General features: G+C 37.5%; 1 protein-coding gene across 1 annotated transcript in view; it reads right to left on the bottom strand.

The window, feature by feature from the left end:
• The window catches only part of TMEM132A (transmembrane protein 132A), a 146,907-nt gene that overhangs the window by 60,714 nt on the left and 61,812 nt on the right, over positions 1-24,381 (bottom strand). The window contains 3 exon segments of the mRNA XM_072423874.1: positions 639-782; positions 1,328-1,629; positions 13,852-14,058. Of these exon segments, the coding sequence (XP_072279975.1) occupies positions 639-782; positions 1,328-1,629; positions 13,852-14,058 (653 nt within the window).

The raw sequence follows: 24,381 nt of genomic DNA, 5'->3' as shown, positions 1-24,381 counted from the left end.
TATTTTTCATTTTTACCTAAAAAGGGGGGGCTGTCTTATTTGATGGCCCTGCCTTATCATCGGGGAAACACGGTATAGTGCAAACACATTATGCAGCTATATAAATTAAATAGGAAAGCGTACATTAAATAGCAACGCGTTGTCCTGCTGTTGTGATGGCAGAGACTGTTGCTAGTGGGTTGGGTTTACCCCTTTCTCAATGTCCTAATGTTCATTGCTGCCTTCTGGATGCTGTCCATCATGCAAAAATCACATTTGCCTGCTGTCACTTTGCCTTCCTTTTTCTGGAAAACCACAAGATCATTTGGAACGTTTGTATTTTTTTCCTTTTTGCCACTGTTCTACACTTACCTACCAAATTTGGCTTTGAAGAGGGGCTTTGCTTTATTGTTTAAAGTCAGCCCATTGACTTTAATGGAATTCGCAAAAACGATCGCCGAAATTTTGCGAACCCACCTGAAGTTCAAGGAAATGTTTGCGAGACTGTCAGAGGCCTATACGCTCATCCCTATTGCTAACATAAGACAAAAAAAAGATTACAATTATACTTTATAATATGTAAGGTAAACCAAGAAAGTGCTATGTGCGTTTTGGTTTCTACAAAACAAATTGATTTAGAACTTATCTTATAGTCTCACCTGTGCCCTAAAGATCCTCTTTGAGTTAAGTGTCCTATAATGGTGTGATGTTTTGCTCCTTTCTGTGTCTCTGTTTTAATAGCCCAGGTGTTTGGAGCAGCAGACCGAGCAAACAGAAGCTCTACTCCAGTACGGCACCGTACCCTGTAAAATTGTGCAAAATGGCTTAGTACACCAAATTAAAAAAAAAACAAGTAATGCTACAAACAGGTACAGCATAGGACCCAGCAAACGACATGTTCTTATGTTTTTATTTAAATTCATGCTAACAAAAATAGGACTATTTCCAATGTTAGGAAGCCCACATTTCTACAAGTGATCCTTGTTTGGGTATATGTTACCCTAAAATACACTACCAGATCATAAGCAGTTTAAATACATTTGAACTAAACCTGTTCATTTAATTGGCTAGCAGCTTTCTACTGGCACTCCTGATTTTTCATTTTTTCTGTATACAGGAGAACATTGTTTTCTCTGTTTTGATAACAAAATGGCTGTGCACTGTTTACAGATTACACAATATCATTGATTTAAAAAAAAAAAAAAAAACACGTTCTGGCATAGAACTAGGGCTAAATTATGGGAAGTGGAAGCAGAACATTTGTCCATAATAACAAATTATGTTTTGGTTACAAATTTCAAGATAAAACAAGTAATCTGATTTGAATAAATCCGCCCCAACTCCTTACCTAAGGCTAAAGATGGGCTGTGTCCAGTTATGTTGGAGGCCGATTGATGCCGTAAACACCTCTCCAGGCAATAAAGTCTTGTCAGGTAGAGTAATTGTCAAAAAGTCACCAACACTTAGCCACTGAACTTTTGGTGTGTCAATGCCTACAAGATGAATTATTCCAGCAATTGCTGATTTTTCTTCATAATATTTGCATTCTTCAGACGCAGAGTAATTCAGGGTCACATTTACAGGAAGGGAAACCAGAGAAAACCACAAAGAAGAAAATCGAAGCTCCACAATACAAACATCAAGGGAAGTCTGCAAAAAGGGTAACACCAAAATTAAATGAATACTTTATTTTTACTATTCTTCATGTTTAGTACTAAACTTTTAACAAGAGAAAACTCTGTAATGCATGCATGCATATATATATTAGAAAGGTAGAAAAGTGGTTTAAAATACCCCTTTTGAAGGGAAAACGCTTGTAATGGTTTCTTTAGCCAATATTTAGAATCAGACAGCATGGGGCCCAATCTCAATCCATTTTATGATGTTCACCTCTAATTGTGCAGAAGTAAAAAGCTTTATTATGACTGGTAAAAATGTAGGTAGATGACTGCAACTAAGGGTCCTAATGAAAAAAAAAAAGAAATCAGAAAATCCCTCAAACAGTTCCTTGTGAAAATCTTTCAGGTCCATGTGTTTCACTGCTTTTCCCACTAGGGAATGTTGAGGGATTGTCAGATTCTCCATGTAATAAATAAGAGCTCTAAATGTTGTAATTTCCCTATGTGGACTGTCAGAAAAAGTTTTCCCCATTGTTGATAAGAAAATTTGTGCCCTTTCTGGTTGTGGTGGTGGCACTAGGGTGGTTGACAGGAGTTCCCAGTGTTCCCAGGTGACAAAGTTTGTTGCCTCCTTTAGACACACGACAAACATCCCTGATTAGCTGCCACTGTTTGGGTCAAATAAACTTAAGCTCCTGCACTGTGGTGCAGTGGCATAATCAGTTACCGCGTCTCCTGCTCATACAGGAGGTCCAGCTTGGAGGATGTTGAATTCCTACAGGTGGGCGTATCATAGATAACCTGTTTTATAAGGAATTTGATCAGCATGAGTTGAGTAATTTGGCAGATGATTTGGGACTATTGAACAAGGCTTTAGAACTCCTAGCATTACTAGCAAAACTGCATGGGAAAAATTTACTTGAAAAAGGAACTAAGGTATCGTAATTTTGAACCAGAGAAATTGCATTTCTGCAGTACTTTAAAACTGACAGTGGCTTTGTGTATTGCCAAAACATACCTGGATCCTTTATTGGAGGAATTGGGAATTCCAATCTATAACTCAACTGAAAGGCAACTATTCATCAAAGCGGAGCTTAAAGTGTGTCCTCCTTCACAATGGTAATATATTTGGGTCAGTCCCAATTGGCCATTCAGTATCTCTTTGTGAACAATATGCAGACAAAGTGAGTCATTGAGATGTTGCAATATCACCAACACAATTGGGTCATCTGTGTTGACCTTAAAATGGTATGCTTCCTTCTTGGTCAGCAACACAGATTCACCAAATATCCCTGTTATCTGTGCATGTGGGACAGCAAAGCTCATGAGAGGGGCATTGGGTGAAAAGGAATTAAGCTACGTACACACTTCCAATATTTATTGTTGGTAAACGAACAACGAACGATCCCGCACAATATCTTTGAACGATCGTATAGCACCGATCCTGTACATACAGATAATGACACGATCGTTCAACGATATGGTACATGATAGATGTGATCATTTGAACGATACAGGAACTGACGTGCACCAGAGGAAGTGAATAGTGTGTACGAACGATCGGATCGGGTCAAACGAATGACATTCACCACACTGTTCCTTTGTCCCTCTGTGCAATATGCCCTTCAAAGTGTTCTCAAGGAAGAAAAAAAGCAGCTCTTGCTTTGATATGTCTGCTTAGTCCTGAAGAGGAGGCCATTGAGAAGAAGCGGCGAATGTGGTGTAAGGATTGGTTGTTGGATCGAGACAACATTTCACATGAGAATCTGCTACGGGAACTGCGCCACTCATTCCCAGATGACTACAAGAATTATCCAGCAATTACTTTCAGCAGTTGGACCTTTTCTGGAGTAACAAGATACCTTCTTTAAGTCCATTACACCTGAGCAGAGGTTGATCGCCACCCTGAGATACCTTGCCACTGGAAGGTCTCTGCAGGACATGAAGTTCTCCACTGGGATCTCACCGCAAGCAATGGGTCATATCATCCCCGAGACATGTGCAGCAATTATCGACTGCTTGAAAGATGAGTACATGAAGGTAGAGGGCCCCATACAATCTTTAAAACAAAATGACACATTTGCTTCATAACCAAAAGATACATTTTATTTAACAAAGTGCCAATAAAAAAGTATAAATAACAATAACTAACCATAAAAACAAAACATAACTATTTTAACAATATTAACAACAAAAAAACAAATAACATTTGTGACACACTCCCACTATAAATCAGTGAAATAGAGGCTTTCATTGCCAAAACTGTACTGATTTGGTGTACTGGAGGAAGGGTAGTGATGATACTCATATTGGTGGCGTGCAGGGTGTACATGGGACGCAGTTTTGACACAATATAGAAGCCAAAGCCATCCAAAGTGATCCTCTTTTTCATTTAATATGGACATGGCTTTCTTGAAAGCTTCCTTTTTTCCAGCTCCTGATGTTTTCTTTTCTGACCCCTTTTTTGGTTGGAACTTATCGGAGTGGATGTTGTGGCAGCAGGTGAGCTCTCTGCATGTTCACTACAGGAGGAAGTCTGCAAGAAAAATAAATAGAACATATAAACAGAACATAATATTATGCATATAAAATCCTTCCTATGTTCTCCTTTCAGTTTCCTAATACACCAGAGGAATGGCTGGCCATCGCTTCAGAATTTCAAGATTTATGGAACTTCCCAAATTGTGGAGGAGCAATTGATGGGAAGCATGTAAGAATTACCCCACCGGCAGACAGTGGATCGTATTATTATAACTATAGGGGTTTTTTCAGCATCGTGCTCATGGCAATAGTGAATGCCTGTTATGAATTTGTTTTAGTAGACATAGGAAGAAACGGGCGCATGTCTGATGGAGGGGTTCTGGATGGTACACCATTTCACAGGAAGCTGATGAACAAGCAACTGCACCCTTCCCAGAAACAGCCAAACTGTGGAGGGACAGAACTTTGTGTTTGTTGCAGATGAAGCATTTGCATTGCATGAAAACCCGTTAAAACCCTATCCTCAAAAAAACTTGGACAAACAGAAATTTTTTTTTAATTACCGGTTATCCTGTGCTAGGAGGGTGTTTGAGAATGCGTTCGGTATTCTAGCAAATCGCTTTCGAATATTCCATACTGCTATCAATCTCCGCATGGACAAAATTGACAAGGTAGTTTATGCTTGCTACATAATTTTCTACGCCGCAATAATTGCAGTGCATCATTTGGTCCTCTAATGGAGCAAGATTCTACTACAGCCGCACCGGGTGAAAGCAGTAACCAATTCACTGGTCTAGTGGATCTACAGGTCGCAGTACCTCAGAATGCTTCAGTGTTGGCTAACCGAAAACCGAAGCAAGTACTTGGAGTACTTCAGCACTACTGGAGCAGTAGAATGGCAGGATCGCATGACATAGTCTGTACACCACAATGTTTGTAGGACTGCAATAAAACTCCGTACTATATGCTTTATACTTTACTATATGTAGCTGTGCCTGTGTTTTTATAAATTGCATAATAAAAATATTTTTCAATAACTTACCTGGTCTGGTGTCCTGAATATCTCTGGAGTCTCATCAAGGCTTTCCCCAACATCCCTGTGTGTACCTTCCCAGTCATCCTTGTTTGCTTCTTCCAGGCTGCAGACTGATGGCCGACCTTCATCCTGATCTGCAGTGAATGCCAACAGATTAAAGTACCTTCATTTAGGTACGTATACATCATCCGCAGCAGCACCTGACTGCTATGAAGACTTTATTTTGTTCATTTCCTTTTTGAAAAAGGTCCGCAGGTTTTGTATCTTTTGCTTCACATATTTTATGTCGCAGTCTTGCAGAGCTCCACCATAGCGGTATACGCCTTCAGTTTCATGTGACGATTGTAATAATTCGCAGACTTTACCTTCCACAGACAGGGATGGGACCTGTATGCCTCAATAAACTTGCGCATGAAGTCAGGATTATTAAATGTATCATAGGCCATGATCTGTGAAAAACATTAAAATACAAAATATAACAAAACTATAAACATAACATATAAAAACATAAAAATATGCAGCATAACCTACCTCAATAATGTTGGTCGGGAGAATTGCCGGGCGAATATTCGTACGAACGAACGCACGTTCCGGACTTGGCACTTTGCACTTCTGATTTCCCACAGCACTTTGCAAATGCAGCCACTTCCTGTTAAATTGTTTCCTGTCATGTGAGAGGATGTCACATCAAAGAGCCAGCCCAGCCACCCGTGCCACACCAATGGCAAAAGAGGAGATGGAGGTTTTGGTGGATGTCCTGGAGAGGTGGGACTATGATGGTCGGAGGGCTCATTACAAATCCCAGAATGCTAGAAAAAAAAATTGCATTTTAGAGAAGTTGCAGTGGAGAATACATAGAAAGTTTCGTGTCGAGCGATCAAAGGACCAGCTAAGGAAAAGGTGGTCTGATTTAAAAAACCGAGAGAAGGACGTATTGGATGCGTTAAGGCGTCGGATCGCCAAAAAACGTAAGTATAAATTTTGTCAGTTTGTAAAGGTAGTTTTGGAAAATTATTCTTTTCAGGTAATGTAATATTTTGGGAAACTATTTTTAACACACATATATATATATATACACACACACACATATATACATATACACACACACACATAAACACAATACAGCCTGTATAGAACGTTCGTTCATCAAGCATGCTCGGAACATGCACGATCACTGAACGACCATACACACGATAGATGGTGAACAATCCTCATCCAATTGGATATGCCGCGCCGGTCGTTCATTTCCAACGACTATCCTCATTCGTCGGCGTCGTTTGTCACTTTTTTTAAGAACGATTTTTGGTCAATCGGTCGTTCGTCGTTCATTTCCAACGATAATAATTGGACGTGTGTACGCAGCTTTAGCCTCCAAGATCTTCCCTAAAACCAGGTGATCCAAACGTTCTACATGAGCCACTTGTTGACAGAAAGACTATTATATTCCTGCCTCTGCACATGAAACTGGGTCTGATGAAGTAGTTCGTTAAAGCTTTGCCAACTGATGGAGACTGTTTCAAGAACCTCATTTTGGCATTTCCTAGCCTGTCATTTGAAAAAATAAAGGTGTGTTTGATGGTCCACAGATTCAGCAGCTCATCAAAGATGAACGTTTTATCAGGACAATGTCAGAAGTCGAAAAGAATGCTTGGTTTATCACTCAAAGCTGTTGTCAAAATCGAGCAAATAATTACACAGATATTGTCCAGAAACTTTTGGAGAGCTACAAAATGCTTGGTTGCAATATGAGCCTCAAGGTGCATTTTCTGACAAGCCATCTTTCTTTCCGGAAAACCTTGGTGCAGTCAGGGATGAGCAAGGTGAACAATTCCACCAAGGATTTGAGGGTCATGGAAGGACAGTATCAGGGTAGATGCGACGAATATATGATGGCTGACTATTGTTGGAGCATCTGGCGGGATTGTCCTAACACTGAACACTCCAGGAAAAGCTATAAGCGTAAATTTTTACCTTAACCGCTTACCCGATTAATTTTCAAATGTTTTACGAATAACAATAAATCCTTTGTATGAATAAAAGAAATTTAAACAGTACATTCAGGTTATTTCATTATTTTTGCATTGTATGTAAAATTTATATGTTTTTTGACAAAAATGGAGGGTACGCTGTATTGTAAAAACTAGATGTGATAGCCAAAAAAAGGGGGTAATTTCTGGACTCAAAAATTAGTTAAAAAAAAACAAGTGTAAGTCAACAAAAAATGTGTTCCCCAGTGTTACATACTATGTTGGTTTCATACTATGTCTGCTTGACTTGTCAACAACTTCTGTTTTGCTATTTTTTTTCAAATCTACATACAGACTGTAGAGTCCTCCTAATATAAAACCCCTGAGGAAGCCACACTGCCGAAACGCGCTAGGACTTACGCAACCTACACGATCTCTTTTGATCATTGTATGGTGCTAGAATTCTTGTGTCTAGTATGAATATCACAATCTTGTGACATGTAAACAAGATAGGGGATATATTATGATTTATGTTTATGATATTTATGTATGAATCAAAGTGTAAATACATATTAAATAAATAATAAATCTTTCACTTAAAATTCTGAACCTCATTCTTTCGTCTCTTCACTTGGAATACAAATACTTAATCTCCCTATCGGTTGAATTCCATCCAAATTTCCATGCAAAAAGCGGTACAATTTTTTGCATGGAAATTTATTCTTAGGCATAACTCGATATTAACCGATATTTAATAAATTTACCAAATGTATTAATAAACTTTAAATAACAAAACAAAAATCTCTAAAAAAAAATATTTAAACATGTAATATAACTGTACAGAAGCATGTATAATATATAATATATGAATATTTCTTTGTATTGGACTCAATACAGTTTTTTTACCAATACAAAATTATTTGAATTTCCTGCTGATCCTCCCGCCTGCACCGACGCATGCAACAACGTCACCGGGAAATCCCCGGAGATCGTTGCTGCATTTGCCGGAGAGAATAAAACTCTACCTTCTTTCCTATATTTAGTAGAAAAGACATAGGTCCATCAAGATCAACCACTAGATAAATTAACATATGTCAGATAAAAACAGACATAGCTGGTCCAGAGGAAGGCACAAAAACCCTGATACAACATTACAAGGAAAAAAAATCCTTCCAGATTTCCTGAGGCAACCAGATTTTCCTTGATTAAACAGTCTCTGGTTTACTTTAAAACTTTAATACTCAGTTAAATTATGTGCTTCTAGAAAAGCATACAGCTTTTTTTTAAATCAATCTATCGTACTTTCTGAAACTACTTTCTGAGGAAGCCTATTCTACATTTTCACGGATTTTACAGGTAAGAATCCCTTCGTTATCTGGAGCTTAAACTTCTTTTCCTCAAGACGCAAACAGTGCCCTCTTGTCCTTTGTAAGGATCTTAAAGTGAATAAACGGGAAATGGAGAAATTTTTATTATTTATACAGGGTGATCATATCCCAACTTGAACATCTCTTCTCAAGGATGAATAGATTCAGTCCAGCTTATCTCTCCTCATAGATAAGCTCCTCCATTCCTTGTATTATCTTAGTTGCCTTTCTCTGCACTCTCTCCAATTCCACAATATCATTTTTATAAACTGGTGCCCAAAACTGGACTGCATATTCCAGGTGAGGTCTAACCAATGCTTTGCACAGTGGCAGGATTATGTCTCGATCTCTCCAGTCTATTATTATTATCATCATCAATATTTTTATTATTAATAAACAGGATTGTTATAGCACCAACATATTACGCAGAGCTATACATTAAATAGGGTGTGGAAATGACAGGCAAATACAGACAATGACAAAGGAGGAGGAGAAGACCCTGCGCTGAAGAGCTTACAATCTAGGAGGTGGGGGAAGTAACATACAATAGTATATGTAGTGGTGGGAAGTAATCAGGGTTTCAAAAGACATAAAAATATGGCTTTGAAGTTTGAAAAAATAGGATTTGAGTGCTCAGTAGGAGCAAGCTGAATAGGACGATGAAGACCATTCCAGAGAGTTGGGGCAGCTCTAGAAATGTCTTGGAGCCGTGCGTGTGATGAGGTTATGAGTGAAGAAGTCAGTAGTAGATCATTGTATGAGGAAAGACAGCGGCTTGGGGAGTCTATTCCTTTTTTAATATAAGAAGGTTTGTTGCTAGCTATATATATTGCAGCTTGGCATTGCATGCTATTATTAAGTCTATGATCTACCATAACTCCAGATCCTTTTCCATTTCTGACTTCCCCAAATGTATTCCCCCTAGACAGTATGAAGCATGCATGTTGTTAGCTCCCAAGTGCATAACTTTACATTTATCAATATTAAATGTCATTTGACACTTGGCTGCCCAATTAAACAGTACATCCAGGTCTGCTTGTAGATAATAGACATCCAGTTTGGACCTAATTCCAATACATAATATGGTGTCATCTGCAAGCATAGAAATGGTACTTTTAAATCCCAAACGCTATATCACTTATAAAGATGTTAAACAGTAAATGTCCAGACACTGAACCCTGGGGTACATCACTAATAACCTTAGACCATTCAGAGTATGAATCATTATTCACTACACATTGGATGCGATCTTTAAGCCAGTTCTCTATCCATTTACAGAGTGGTTTTTCTAATCCTATTGACCCCAACTTGCAAATTAACTGTCTGTGGGGGACTGTCAACTTTTAATCTACTGTCTACCTGTTTACTTACTTCCTCATAAAAAGAGATTAAATGTATTTGACAACTTCAGTCTTTCTTGAATCCATGCTGATTATCACTTAATATATTATTTTCTAGTGGTTCTATGTGGTTCTATCAAACTCTCCTTTCCAAATATGGAAGTTAAACCTACCAGTCTGTAGTTACTTAGTAATGCCTTTGCTCCCATTTTGCAAAAAAGAACCACATTGGCCTTACACCAATTCATTGGTACTATGCCAGTGATTAAAGAGTCTCTAAAACTTAGAAACAATGGCTTTGAAATAACTAAGCTCTTTGAGGACACATAGATGTAATCCATCAGGTCCTGGTGCTTTGTGTCTTAATTTTGTCCAACTGTTTCTTAATCACATCAATTTTGAGCTTTAGTAAATCTGCCTTTTCTTTATCCTCAGTTACCAACCCAGAGATTAGGGATCCTTTAGGGGCCTACATGCTCAGACCTGATTTTTTTGCTTTTAAAATATTTTTTTAAAATGTGGGGGGGTTGCCTTTCTTTCTGTTGCAATCTGTTTTTCATTTTGAAGTTCTGCACATATTATCTCTTTCTTACATATTTTGTTATATTCCTATTTTCAAATGATGAAGATGACCCTTCATTTATATTTTTGAAATGCCCTTTTTTATTGTTTATGGCTTTTTAACATAGCTGTGAGCTACAAAGGGTTTAATTTAAGCCTCCTAATTATATTACCCACTAGCTGATTCCCCGGCGTTGCCCAGGTATTTATTTGTTGCAATCCTACATTATACTAATATAATATAAGGTCTTAAAGTTGAAATGTGTTGATGCGTTTCCGTGTGACGACGGAACTTAGCAAGTTTGGTTGAAATATCTCCATGCGTTTTCTAGTTATTATATACAAGTATACATCCAAATATAGCTCTAACATATAGCACAGCGCTGTACAAAGATGACTGGTGCTCAGTCATTATTATAGCAAGTTTGGTTGAAATGTCTCCATGCATTTTCGAGTGACGGTGGAACATACACAAATAAATACACTCATACATACAATTTTATATATACATTGGAATATGTTTTTCAGTGTGTTTGTGTAGAAAAGACTTGAAACATTCCCATTTCTGTTCTGTGTTCTTTGACAACAATATTCTTTTCCCAGTACAAGTCAGGGAGGGAGACCCTTAATAACAGAAGTTTGGCTCTCTTAAAATTTAACTTTAAGTTTTTATCTTACCTGTTTTTGCTTCCAGTTTATAACTTATAATACATTTAATCATTTTATGGTCACTGCTATGCAGATTCTTTTATCTGCACATTTTTTATAAGCATTGTTAGGTCCAGCAGAATATCATTTCTAGTTGGTGCTTCTATAAACTGTACCATAAAAATTATTTATATTAAATTCATGAATTTCCACCCTTTTGCTGTTCCTTTAGTGCCATTACTTCAGTCAATGTCAGAGCAGTTATAATATCCCATTACTACAACTTTGCCAGCTTTTGCACCCATGTCCATTTATGCTAGTACTTGAGTCTATATTTCTTTTTTCGCATTTGGGGTCCTAAAGCAGACTCCAATAACTGGGTATTCTGCATCCCCATATTCAACTCCACCCATAATGTCTCAACCTAATCACATGCCCCATTAACAATTTCTGCTTTCACGTTCACTTTTAGATCACCTCTCACATACAGACAGACGCCACCACCTTTGTGTTTGTCTCTGTCTTATGAAAGAAATAATTGGGAATTTTGACAGCCCAGTCATGTGTAAAACAAAGCCAGAATTCAGCATTACCAACAAAGTCAAGATGCTCTTCATTCATTGAGGCTTCTAACTCCCCTAATTTGTTTGCCTGACTTCTGGCATTGGTGAACAGGCTCTTTACCACTGCTGCATTCACCAGCACGGTTTGCCCCTTTTGTTTTTAGTACACCTAGTACTACGCAATCCAATGTTTGTGTGTAACACGGGAATCTCCTTATATTTATCCATATCCCTCCCCCAACTATCCCCAATCCACCCTTCACAGATGACTGACCCCTGTCCGACCGTTCTTATTTAACTGTACCCCCCTCTGTCCTTGTTTAAATATCCCTCCATCATTCCCATAAATCTTTCCCATAGCACAGCATGTTTCGTATGGCATAGTCAATATTCCAAAGAATATAACCTTGGAGGTCCTTTTTTTTAACCTAGTTCTTTAAACTAATTTTTAAGGATCCCCCATTTTCAAAGACATGTCATGTCCAACCCCTCCCAGTAATTTGTCCACTTGGTTCACCACATTCCGAACCCTGGCTCCAGGGAGAAAGCAAACCATTCCGTCGAAGGGATCCTCTCCACATCCAAGCCATTAACTACCTGCTCAGTGAGCAGGAGACCCTCCAAGGTGATCCAGTGATTTCAGTGTTGCAATGAGCTCCTCCAGATTTATAATGTGAGATTCTAGAAGGGTGACTTGCTCACATCTGTCACAGTGGTATTCACCTAGGAGCTGTTGCTCCATTTTTCAATACATATGGCAGACTGTGCACTTAAAAAAACCTTCCACCTTGCAGCCACTCATTTTCCAAGTCACAATATAACTGTAAGATTACTTACAGTCTTTAGTTTCTTTGAAGATTCAACTTTTGTTTCCTAACTCCACTTATCCAAAATGTATGAAGGACAAAAAATAAATATAATGTACTCAGAGTCAAATTTCCAAAGCCATTTGTTTCCCAAGCAAAAGTGAACAAACGGTCTACAAATCCTAAAAGTTCTCTTCTATGAACTCCGATTTTCACTTATTTCCAATTGGATTCAAGTTGGTAATTGACTGTGCATCTTTTTTTCTATCTCTGAAACCAGTTCATAGTTTTCTTGGACGTCTGTTTGGGATCATTTTCATGCCGAAATCATGTTCATCTTCAGCATCCTAGTGGATGGCAAAAGATTCTTATCAAGACTGTCCTGGCATAATTCTCTATTCATCCTTCTTTCAGTTATTTGAAGTCTGCTAGTACCACCATGCTGAAAAACAGCCCCACACCATAAAATTTCCACTTCCAAACTTCACTGTTGGTATGGTGTTTTTTGGGTGATGTGCAGTGCCATTTCTCCTTCAAACATGGTGGGTTTCAAAGAGTTAAATTTTGGCGTCATCTGACTATATTCTCCCAGTATTTCACTGGCTTGTCCAAACGTTGTGCAGCAAACTTTAAATGAGCTTCAACATGCTTTTTCTTCAGCAGTGGAGTCTTGCACAATGCGAGTATAAAGAAGCTATGTCAGTTGAGTGCATTACTTTTTTTTTTTTCTTTGAAACAACTGTACCTGCAAATTCCAGGTCTCCAGGTTCCAAGCTCAGAAATACATCTGTAACCAATGCCATTGGAGCGCTCCTTGCTTTTAATCATCATGAGATGTTTCTTGTGTGATACCTTGGTAATCAGAAACCTTTTTACAGGCCATCAATTAGGACTAAGCCAGCTGATAATTTGCACTGATAGGGGTCAGCATTTCTTTCTAAATACTGACAAATTTCAGCAGTTTTCTTGTCTTTCCATGCCTTTTTTGCACCTTATTCATGTGCTCAATACTTATTCCTTGTGCCATTTCACTTTGTTAAACATGATTTAATTTACAAACTTATTTGTTTTGATTTTTTTGTTTGTGTTGAATATTTGGGTTGTTACCAACATCTGGTTTAAATTTCATGTCAATAGCCTCATTAAAAAAATATATTTATAGAGAACAATGTTGAGGTGTTCAATGCTTATTTTCCCTGCTGTAACTGTTGGGTATTTGCCTAGCACATAAAGCTGAAGAAGTGGCATAGATAGCAATAAAATGATCTTAGCTTTACCAAAAAATTCTAGTTGAATGTGATTAGCTACTACTAAGTACAGATACACTTACTTGTCTATAACACGTCACCCAACAGCAAGAACATACAGTTAAAATAACAATGCTTACCCTTTGACATATATGCTTCTGTCATTATTGCATCTAATGGTTTGCATTCACCCACAGATAAACTAATGTGATACATACATAGTAAAATATTACCCACCTCAATCCTACAAAATCCTTCAACTCTAAGGTCTTCATGTACTGCTTGCACACTCACACATTGGTTCTGTCTCACTCTTGAATGTCAATCAGTCCCTGTTCGATGAAACAAAATATGTGCAACAGGGTCAGAAGAAGTGACTTCCCCTCTAATCACCTCTCCACGAATGCCTTTCCCTTGGGCTCCCAATACATCCCATGGAACACTCTGAAAATAAATTTCAAAATTATTTTTCAATGTATGTCTATATTGCAAATAAATACGTTACATACATTTCAAAAATTCATAATGAATTGCAAATACAATCATTTCAGTTTCAAACAAATACATCTCATAACTGTACTCAAAACACATAGAACATTTTACACACCTCTAAGGCTCTAAGTATAGACGGACTGTTTCCCTGGAGTTTAACCTGAGCCTTAAAAAGCCCATGTTTTACATTCCTATGCATTCCAATGGACTAATCTACACCAAGCTGTTTCCTTGGGACACATTTTTAAAATTTTTAAAAACGTTATTGGAAGCTTCCATTGACATACGTTTATACCTGTCTTCACACGTTTAAAGGTGTTTTAATATAAAAGCTTCTATTGAAAACAATGGTGATTTTATAAGCGTTTTTAACTAGACTTTGGAATCTTGAAGCCCCCTTTAATAACGGAACTCCAGATCTCCACAGCCACTTATTGTTAAGTATTTTTATTATATGTATGCGATTGGTGTTTAACTGTATTTAACTTTCTTTTACAGATTATCCCTCTATGAAAGGATGATTCCCACAGCGGCACTCGACATGAGCACAGTTGACTGACAGTGTGGTATCGCCAAGCACTAGAGGACAAATGTGCACAAGTCTCCTAATTCTCCTAGTAATAATTAGCGGAGAAAAGTAAAACCCTCATGAATCTTGAGCCAATATCAGGGTTTTCCTTTTCTCATCAGACATCCTATGAGGACACTGCTCCTGAGTCCCCGGCAGAGCATTGGCATGTGATCTTTACCCATGTGGGCGCAGAACACTTTCCAAAGCTCCGCTAGGGCTGTTTGGGGAAGTGTCTTCCTACAACCTCTCGACTGATTTAAGATGTCCTATGGGGGCAGCCTGTATGTGAACACTGCTCCTGGAATCTCTAGTGGGGCTTTAGCACGTGTTCTGCACCCAAATGGAGCCAAAGCTCCATTAGAGATTCAGGGAGCAATGGTCCCATAGACCTGTCTCTTGATTGGCTGAAACAAAAATAAACATGGATGACTCCTCAAGTTTCATTAGTGTTTACTTTTTTAGCCTATCAAGAGAGAAGTTGTGTAGGGAACACTGCTCCCGTGGCCCAAGCCGAGTTGTGGCACATGCGCCACACCCATGTGGATACAAAGCTTGTGCCACAAGCTCTGCTATGGACGCAAGAGAAGTCAGGAAAGTGGAGCTGTGGTGCAGAACACATGCCGCAGTTCTGCTCTCCTGATTGCTCCCGTGGCCCTAGCCGAGCTGTGGCACGTGTTTTGCACACTTCTTGAGGCGTCATCAGTTCTACCCCTTTTTAGCCAAACAAGGAAGGCCACTGCTCCCAGAATTGCTAACAGAGCTTTGGCATGTTTTCTGCACCCACGTAAACAAGCGTCTTTAATCAGGGTTGCACCAAAATAACTTTATAAGCAGGTAATATAGTGCACAAAGATTTTAAAGATCCCCTGGATGACCGATTGTGACAGGGATTAGGAACTTAACCAATAATGCCAGTAAAATGGTTGATCCGTTTTACGCCTACATGTATCAGACTTGCCATCGTATCTCAAAGATTTGAGACCTTCTGAAGCTTATGGAAGACTTGACAATTCCCCCGGAATTGATACTGGTTACCATTGACATAGAAGCTCTCTATTCGAGCATCCACAATGATCTAAAGGTTTATGTCACTGGAAAATTCCTAAAAGAGAAATCAATCACTATGGCCTTATGCGGACGTCATTCTTGAAATATTTAGATTTAATTCTCACTAGAAACACCTTACTATTTGATGATCAGCTATACTTGCAAATCCAGGGCATTGCCATGGGCACTTATTGTACCCCTAGCTATGACAATCCTTATCTGGGAGGTTGGGAGAGAGTATTTTTTGCTCAGGATGCTTTTTCTATGTACCTGTGTCATGTTGTTTTATGGCAGAGATACATAGATGATGTCCCTCCGATTTGGACGGGCAGTGTGGACCTATTAAAGGAAATTTTTTGGTAAAATACAAACTAATTGGATTAATCTCAAATTTACTATGGAGTTTTACCGCTTACAAGTTCCATTTTTAGACATTTGCAAATGTAATGATGATACATAAAGGTCCACACTTTACCGCAAATCTATGGCAGGCAACGTGATCTTGTTTGCCACCAGTGCCAATCCAACCCCATTAATCTGGAGCATTCCCCTTTCCCAATACCTGCAGATCAGAAGAAATGTTTCAGATGATACTAATTTTGAGGTACAAGCTAAGCATTTGGGGAATTTGCCGATTACAAAGGGGCTACAGTAAAAAATGTTTGAAAAGTCTACTTTTTGCTAAGAAATGGATACAAAAATATAACACCATCAGGTTTAATACCAATTAATCCAGAGACCATGATATGGATCATAACATTTTTCTAAAATATTAACCCTTCCTCACATGTGACCCCAAGATTAAAGAATTTGTCTCAGAGAGACCCAAATTTGTCTAGAAGAAGTTACCATCGATCAGTACATTATTAGTCCAAAGTCATTTCCAACCAGAGACAGTTGACACCTGTAGAAGTCCTGGTACTGAAATATTTTTCATGTGAACAATGTAAGTGGATTTATGAAAGGACAATACATTTTTGGGCACACCCCCCTGTGATTTTGAATTTAAAACCCAGTTTGTGAACTGCACTACAATAGGGTTTATATACCTAGCGTTCTGCTCATGTGGCAGATATTAAGTGGGCAAGACCAAATGCCAATTATGCAAACAAATACATCAACACATTTACCTGATTATAAATGGTAAAATTAAGTCCCCCATTATGTCGCCATATTGGTCTCGGACACAATTATGATGTGAAGATTCATGGCTTTGGAAAAAAATTCAAATTCATTCTAGGGGGGTGACTAATTTATCCATGTGTTACAGTGTAAAATAAATGTATCTATCGGTTAAAAGCTAATTATTTTCCTGGTTCACATTTTCAGTCTTTTTTTTTTAATTTAAAAACATAACTTGAATTTTTTTTCTCACCATTTATATATATTTTATTTTTATTTCCAACATACATTTTATTGTCACTAACAATTGATTTTTATTTCCATTGTGTATCTGGGACCCGCGGGGAGAATGTATACACCTCCGGGTGTGTTTATATGTCACCCCTACTCCCCCTTTCCCCATTTGGTTAGGGGGAATTTTATCGCACCCAGTGGTCTGTGGACGCCTATTTATTTTATTATTATTTATTTATTTATTTACCAATACCACTGACTCTCGGCTATTTATTGGAATAGGCAATGTCTGCATATAGGGCCCCCATCATATTAATTTAATACATAGGGCTAGATTTAAAACAGGGAATTTGTTATATTACCATTCTTTATTTAAAAAAAAAAATCTAGTTTTACTATTTTTTCCCAATATTTTTATGTCTAATATTGGTGAAACGCATATGCATTTTATTCTCGATAGATTCTGCATAACTGGTTAAGGAGGCGGTTAGTGGTGTGTTGCTTCCTTTCCCCATACATGCCGAGTCTGGGCTTGATTGACGTCGGCAACTGGATCACATTTGCGTTTTATCTGCGAAATATACAAGCTTTCGGTGACCTCATTTCCCAGTTTCCCATTTCCCACTTGGAACACCAAGTTCTGTAGAAACTCCTCTATGTGGTTCTTTATCAAACTCTCTAGGACCTTTCAAATTATGGACGTTAAACTAGCCGGTCTGTAGTTACCTGGTAATGACTGCTCCTTTTTGAGGATAGGGACCATATTGGCCTTATGCCAATCCATTGGCACTATGCCAGTGATTAAAGAGTTCCAAAAAATTAGAAATAATGGCTTTGAAATAACTGGTCTCAGCTCTTTGAGGACAAGTGAATGTAATCTGTCGGGTCCTGGTGCTTTGTCAACCCTAATTTTGCCCAATTGTTTCTCAATCATATCAATTTTGAGCCATTGTGACTCCATTAAGGCAGTGACATTGCTATTATGAATTTATACATGAGCTCTGCAATTTTCCTTTGTGTACTTTGTGAGCTATAAAAAAAAATTGTGTTTAGTAAATCTGCCTTTTTTTTTTTTTATCTCCAAGGTACCAACCCAGAGACATCCTTTAAGGTGCCTACATGCTCAGATCTGAACTTTTTGCTATGAATATATTTAAAACATTTTGGGGATTTGCCTTACTTTCTTTTGCAATCTGTCTTTCGTTTTATAGTTTTGCACATTTTATCTTTTACATTTTTTGGTATATTCTTTATAGTTTTCAAATGATGAAGGTAATCCTTCATTTTTATATTTTTTGGAATGCCCTTTACTTGTTGTTTATGGCTTTTTTAAAATATGCTGTGAGGCACATAGGTTTTAATTTTAGCCTCCTAAACTTATTACCCATTGGAATATATTTTTCAGTGTGCTTGTGTTTTGATTTGGACCTTTTCTTTCCCCTGATGGCTATATAAATGGTGAGTGTATATTTACATTTCTTTTTTCTGTGTGGTTACTTGTAGATCTGACTTGCAGTATTGCCAAAATATTTTTGATTTAATTTATTGAGGATAGATATTCTGCTGCTATATATATATATATATATATATCTTTATATATGCGAACATGTGTTTTTTTTTATGATACAGCTTTACTATCATATCTTTGACCTCATTATTGGAAACCATTGATTTAATCATTAAAGTTTTCTTTCATTGATATTTTTATTTGGCAGTATACACTCACTATAAATTGCCATTGGCTGATCTATAAAGGCAAAGTAACTACCGGAATGGCATACATGTGGGTTTGCAATTGTGATCGCGGCACACACATCCCTCTGGAGTCTTCTCCAGTCAGGTTAAAGTGGCGGGGAAGTTATAAATATGGGTATGTGTTTCCCTTCTTATTTAATACTTACCTCCTTTCTGCATACATACTGTTTCCTGAGGAAGCAGATTTATATCTGTGAAATGCTCTAAAATGAAACCATTGTGATTCATATCCTGCATTCATTGTTTGCCCCTATACGGTTACTGTACATGTGGGATTTATATTTTATAAATACAAAAAGATTTTTTTTCTTGGGAAATAATTAGTGGCACCACATCCCTATCCCAATTATCACAAGTTCAAAAATAGATCATTTGGAATGGGACTTTTCAGGTGCATATTTAATGTGTCAGGAAAGGTAAAACTAATGTTTTTGTTTTAAAAAAGTATTGATATACATTTTTATTATTGTTAGTACAAAAGCTAAAATGTAAAACAGTGCAAAATATAAAATATTCATATTTTCTTATTTGTTAACCATAACAATTTCCATGCTACCTTCCTTGACGCGTTTACCACAAGGGCTTCATCAGAAGAACAAACTGTAGTGGATACATTCATTTCTTTATGACGTTTCACAAAACAAATGTATATATTTCAATTTTTTTTGTGACAAAGTAGTTTTTATGAAGACCTTTGAATAACAACCTCGCACTTACTTATTGTTTGTTTAGCATCAACTTTAAAGCACCTCCATCAAGGTAAATGAAAGTTGGGTAGAAGCAACAGACTATTGATTAAAGCTGTCAGATCTTAACGATCAAACCTGATTATAATGGATTTCTTTCCAGGTGTTTCCAAAATATTATTAGCAGCAGCTTCTATTACATGCAAATTTATTTATAACATATGCTAATTAATTATATCCAAATAAACTAATTTGTATGATGTTAGTTTTCTTCAATTAATTATATATATATTTATGATTAAAATTATCAAAATACTACCATGTTTAATTAATACTCATGATTCTCTTTACCACAGTTAGCCAATATTGTGATAAATGATCAAAAATAAATATGGTCCAATTACTATCATTTTTAGCTTATACTACAATTCGCCAATAACTTAATAAGTAAAAAAAGAAAAAATTATTCATGTATACTGATATTGATTTTCTTACTTAGATTACATAGAAATTGATTAGGTTCATTGAATTAATTTTGATAAGTTCAGTAAATAAATTTCATTTTGCATTCTAACCAACAATCTATTAATTCAATGATTAGATGTTAAAAAACTTACATTTACAATGTTGCCATTGTACAGCTTTAATGTCCATGCTTCAATGCTGGCTGAATCACCTATCCCTTTTTGTACCCAGTCCCTTGTCCCATACTACAAAAAAAGCCTTGATGTTTCTCTCCAGGCAAAAACCCAGGGGACACGGGACTCCTATCAGTGCAGGGCTGGTATTCTAGTCCCCCACTGAAGGCTCCGCCCACTTAAACATGAATTTTCAAATACGTATTAATTATAATTAGATTGCATAATGTCACATGAGTTAGCAATCACAGAACATCTATAGTGCAAAGTAGTAAACCAAAGGCCTTCACTTTAACAAAGATTATTTCAAATTATGTTGAACAAAACATCATATAAAAAAAAAAAGGAAAGAAAAAAGGACACACCGTGGTTTTTCCCTTCTCCCCCTCCCAAAAATCATTTAACTCCCCTATCCTATAACTTTTGTACTAGCAATAATAAAAATGTATAGAAATACTTTTAAACAAAAACAAGTTTTCTCTTTCCTCAAACAATAAATATGCACCTGAAAAGTCCCATTCCAAATGATCTTTTGATAATGAGAGGGATGTGGTGCCACAAATTAATTAATAATCCCCCAAGAAAAAAATGTTCTACTTTTAGAATATGGTGGTGAAAAACCACATAGATACAATTTAGATTGGGAGTTAATTTGCTGCATCTGTGTATGATAGCAAATGAATGTGGTATTTTGATTATTGCTGAAATCATTGTTGACATTGAATGTCATTTATTAGGGTATTGGCAACAAGTGTATTGCGTAAAACCTGGTAATCTTTCAAGTGACATAAGGGATTTTTTTTTGTTTTCCCTCTTTTCTCTCCCTACCTTCCCCTTCTTTCCTCTTTCCAGAATGGATTTCGAATAAAGATAATTGGTTGAACTTTTTTGACTGAAGTAAAATGAGAATTTATTTCTGAAAAACTAAAACTAAATCAGTAACTAAATGAGTTGGAAATCAAACTATTTTGAACAGAAAATGTATATTACATTGGCATATTAAATATTTATTGAAATATATAGAAGATAAATTAAACCCAACAGAACTAAGAGCACACATTTTCCCCAATGTTAAATAACTAGAATTTATTAAAAGGAACAGAAGGAAACATTATACAGATGCTCTAGGGAATAATCCAAATATTGATTGGTACTACAGACGGGAATTGCTAAAAGCCGAAAAAGAGTATGAAAATTTGAAATCTTCCAGGCAGAAATTGTTCTCACTGGAGGGGTTTGAAATAAGAAATCAAAATATGAAGACATATCTGACTAAATTAAATAGGGAATTAATGGAAGGTAAAGAAAATAAATTTAGAAGGGACAAACAAGCCTTTGAAAATGATCGCGCCTATGATTGCAAAAAGAGCGAAAAATGTTTAAATTCACAAACACAAATTTTCAGAAAGGAAGAACTGGAATCAGATAATTTTTCATCCACATTTCATCCACATAGTTCACAAACCACAACTAGGAGAAAAGGACCTAAAAGGTCCAATACATATGATACCAAGTTTACCACTAAAAAACAGTCAAATTCACTTTATACCCGTGCACATTATAAAAAGATCAGTTACCATCACAAAACACAGAAAGTAACGAAAGGGAAACATCAAACATCCACACATCCAGGGAATCGAGTAGTTCTGAATCCCTGGGAGCCACACCTAAAACCACTTTTTTAGGCCCAACCAAAGCACACAAAACGACCAAAAATAGAAGCATGGAATAATTCTTTCAGAAGGCCAGTCAAAATCCGTGGAAAAAAGATAAATTCTTATATCTCAACACCAACTAACACCAATACAGGAAGAAGTATTAAGTTTAGGCTTAAAATTTTGCCCTACAGCTCCCAGTGATAAATTCAAATAAATAAAAGATTTACACCTATTTGTCAGAAAGCTTTTTTATAAAGCAGAATTTAAGAAAGCTGAACAAAAAAAACCTGACTGTGATAACCCAAAAATGTTTAAAAAAACTATGATATTGACTTCAGAATGTTTAAAACACTATACCAACTGGGGGGTCGTGGCCGGAAGTGGAAGCGGATGGTAGCTTTTACTTGAGGCTCTGTAGCGTGACCGTGCACCGGGATATATAGCGACTACTTTATTGCTGCTTTCCTCCTCATCCTCATCCGGGAAGGCACCGAGCACCAGTATCTTGGGATGGGCAAGCGGAAAACAGGTTCCACACCACGTAAACTCACTGAATTTTTCAAGGCCTCGGAACAGCCCGGCCAAGATGGCGCACGTAGGCGGGTCTCTAAAAACCACAGGAACTCGAACTCCCTGCATAATCAAAGCGAAGAAGACGCCACAAAAGAGAAAGAGGGGATCTCTGACACCACATCTCGTTCTTCATCTACTCATGCGAGTCCAGTTAAATCTAAACCGAAGTTGACGAGTGCGGAGGAAAATCTACATAGGGTAAGACCAGCTATATTCCCTATATCGGAAGAATCAGAATCGGTAGATCCTATAGGGACTTTCCCAACTTCTGACTGTCCAGTTTCAGACACCACACTTAAGGAGATGTTAATATCCTTACGCAGCTCCCTGCACCAGGACTTTCTGTCATTAATACACCAAATTAAAAATGATGTGCACAAATTAGGAGACAGAGTGGATCACATAGAGCATAAAATGGGAGAGTATGCAGAAGCACATAATGAAGTGGTGGACTCTATAACTACTACACAGGACACCTTGCAGCAAGTCCAATTGAAACTGGCTAACATGGAAGACCACTCGAGAAGGAATAATCTTAAATTTAGAGGTATCCCAGAGTCGGTACCGTCAACTGAGCTGAGTAAATATCTTTCTCAATTTATCTCGGTCCTGCTACCCGAAGCGGCACCCTTTGAATTGCTGATTGACAGAGCTCATAGGCTTCCTAAACCTGCGCACCTTCCTGAAAAAATACCCAGAGATGTATTGGCGAGGATCCATTTTTTTCACATCAAAGAACAGATAATGGCTAAATCAAGACAGGAACATAAACTACCGGACCCCTATGCCAACATTAATATGTTCTCGGACATATCTCAAGCTACAGTACTAGCGAGGAAAAAATTTGTGTCGGTGACCCAAACCCTAAGAGAGCATCACATTCAGTACAGATGGGGATTTCCGGTTAAGCTTATCGTTTTTCGCAACGGATCCACGTACACGATTAAAAATCCTCAACAAGGATGTGACCTAATTGAGAGCTGGGACATTCACCCAAATATACAGCCTAACACACCCAAATCTGGAGCTAACCTAGGCCGACTATCGCCTGACTGGAAACAAGTCTAATTGCAGTTCTAGATGGCAGGAAATCAGCATTGTATACAGCTCCCCGGTGCAAGCGTCACGTCTCATGTTCCCCTCCATATAGATGTGCAGTTTGCAGCTGCATTACGGATCAGTAATGATCTTTTTCTTTATTTTTTATCTCTTTCTCTCATACGAGAACTTTTGGTTTTATACCTTGTTTTTAGTATGTCTCTGTTCCTCTCTTCACAATGGCTCCGAAGTTTACATTTTTCCTTTTTTATTAAGGATAAATGATTATTACCTTCCAACATAAAATGCTTGGATATACAGAAGCAATTACCTCCTCGGAGGATTCAAAGATGGATGATGGGGCTCCATATCCTCTCTATTAACGCTAAAGGGCTGAACACCCCCTTCAAAAGACATGCTGTTTGGGATGAAGCAAAAAAGCATAGAGCTAATATCCTATGTATCCAGGAAACTCACTTCAAGACGGATAACTTTCCAGCATTCTCTCATAGAGACTTTCCTAACATTTTTCACTCGACTTCTTCACAAAAGAAAAAAGGTGTGACGATTGCGATCAAATCAGACGTAGCTTTCTCAGAGATCCGGAAGGACATTGATCCAGAAGGAAGATATATTATACGAGTGGCTAAATTCAATAACATAACAAGAACTTTAGTATCGGTGTATGCCCCAAATGTCCATTCCGTTAAATTTTTGAGTTCGGTGATTAAAAGGATGAAGAAAATTCAAGAGGGCTCTCTTGTAATATGTGGTGATTTTAATAGTGTCCCGGATGCTTCCTTGGATACATCTAACAGCAAGAAATACACCAGACCAACTCTGAAATCAGTGATGCGCAGGGAAGAACTCTTTGATGCTTGGCGTTGCCTCCACTCAACTGAAAAGGACTATACCTTCTTTTCGAGTCCTCATCAATCTTATTCAAGAATTGA

The sequence above is a fragment of the Pyxicephalus adspersus genome, chromosome 10 (assembly GCF_032062135.1).
Source record: "Pyxicephalus adspersus chromosome 10, UCB_Pads_2.0, whole genome shotgun sequence".
Lineage (NCBI taxonomy): Eukaryota > Metazoa > Chordata > Amphibia > Anura > Pyxicephalidae > Pyxicephalus > Pyxicephalus adspersus.
Note: the sequence above shows the minus strand (reverse complement) of the source record. Positions and strands in the feature narration are given on the sequence as shown.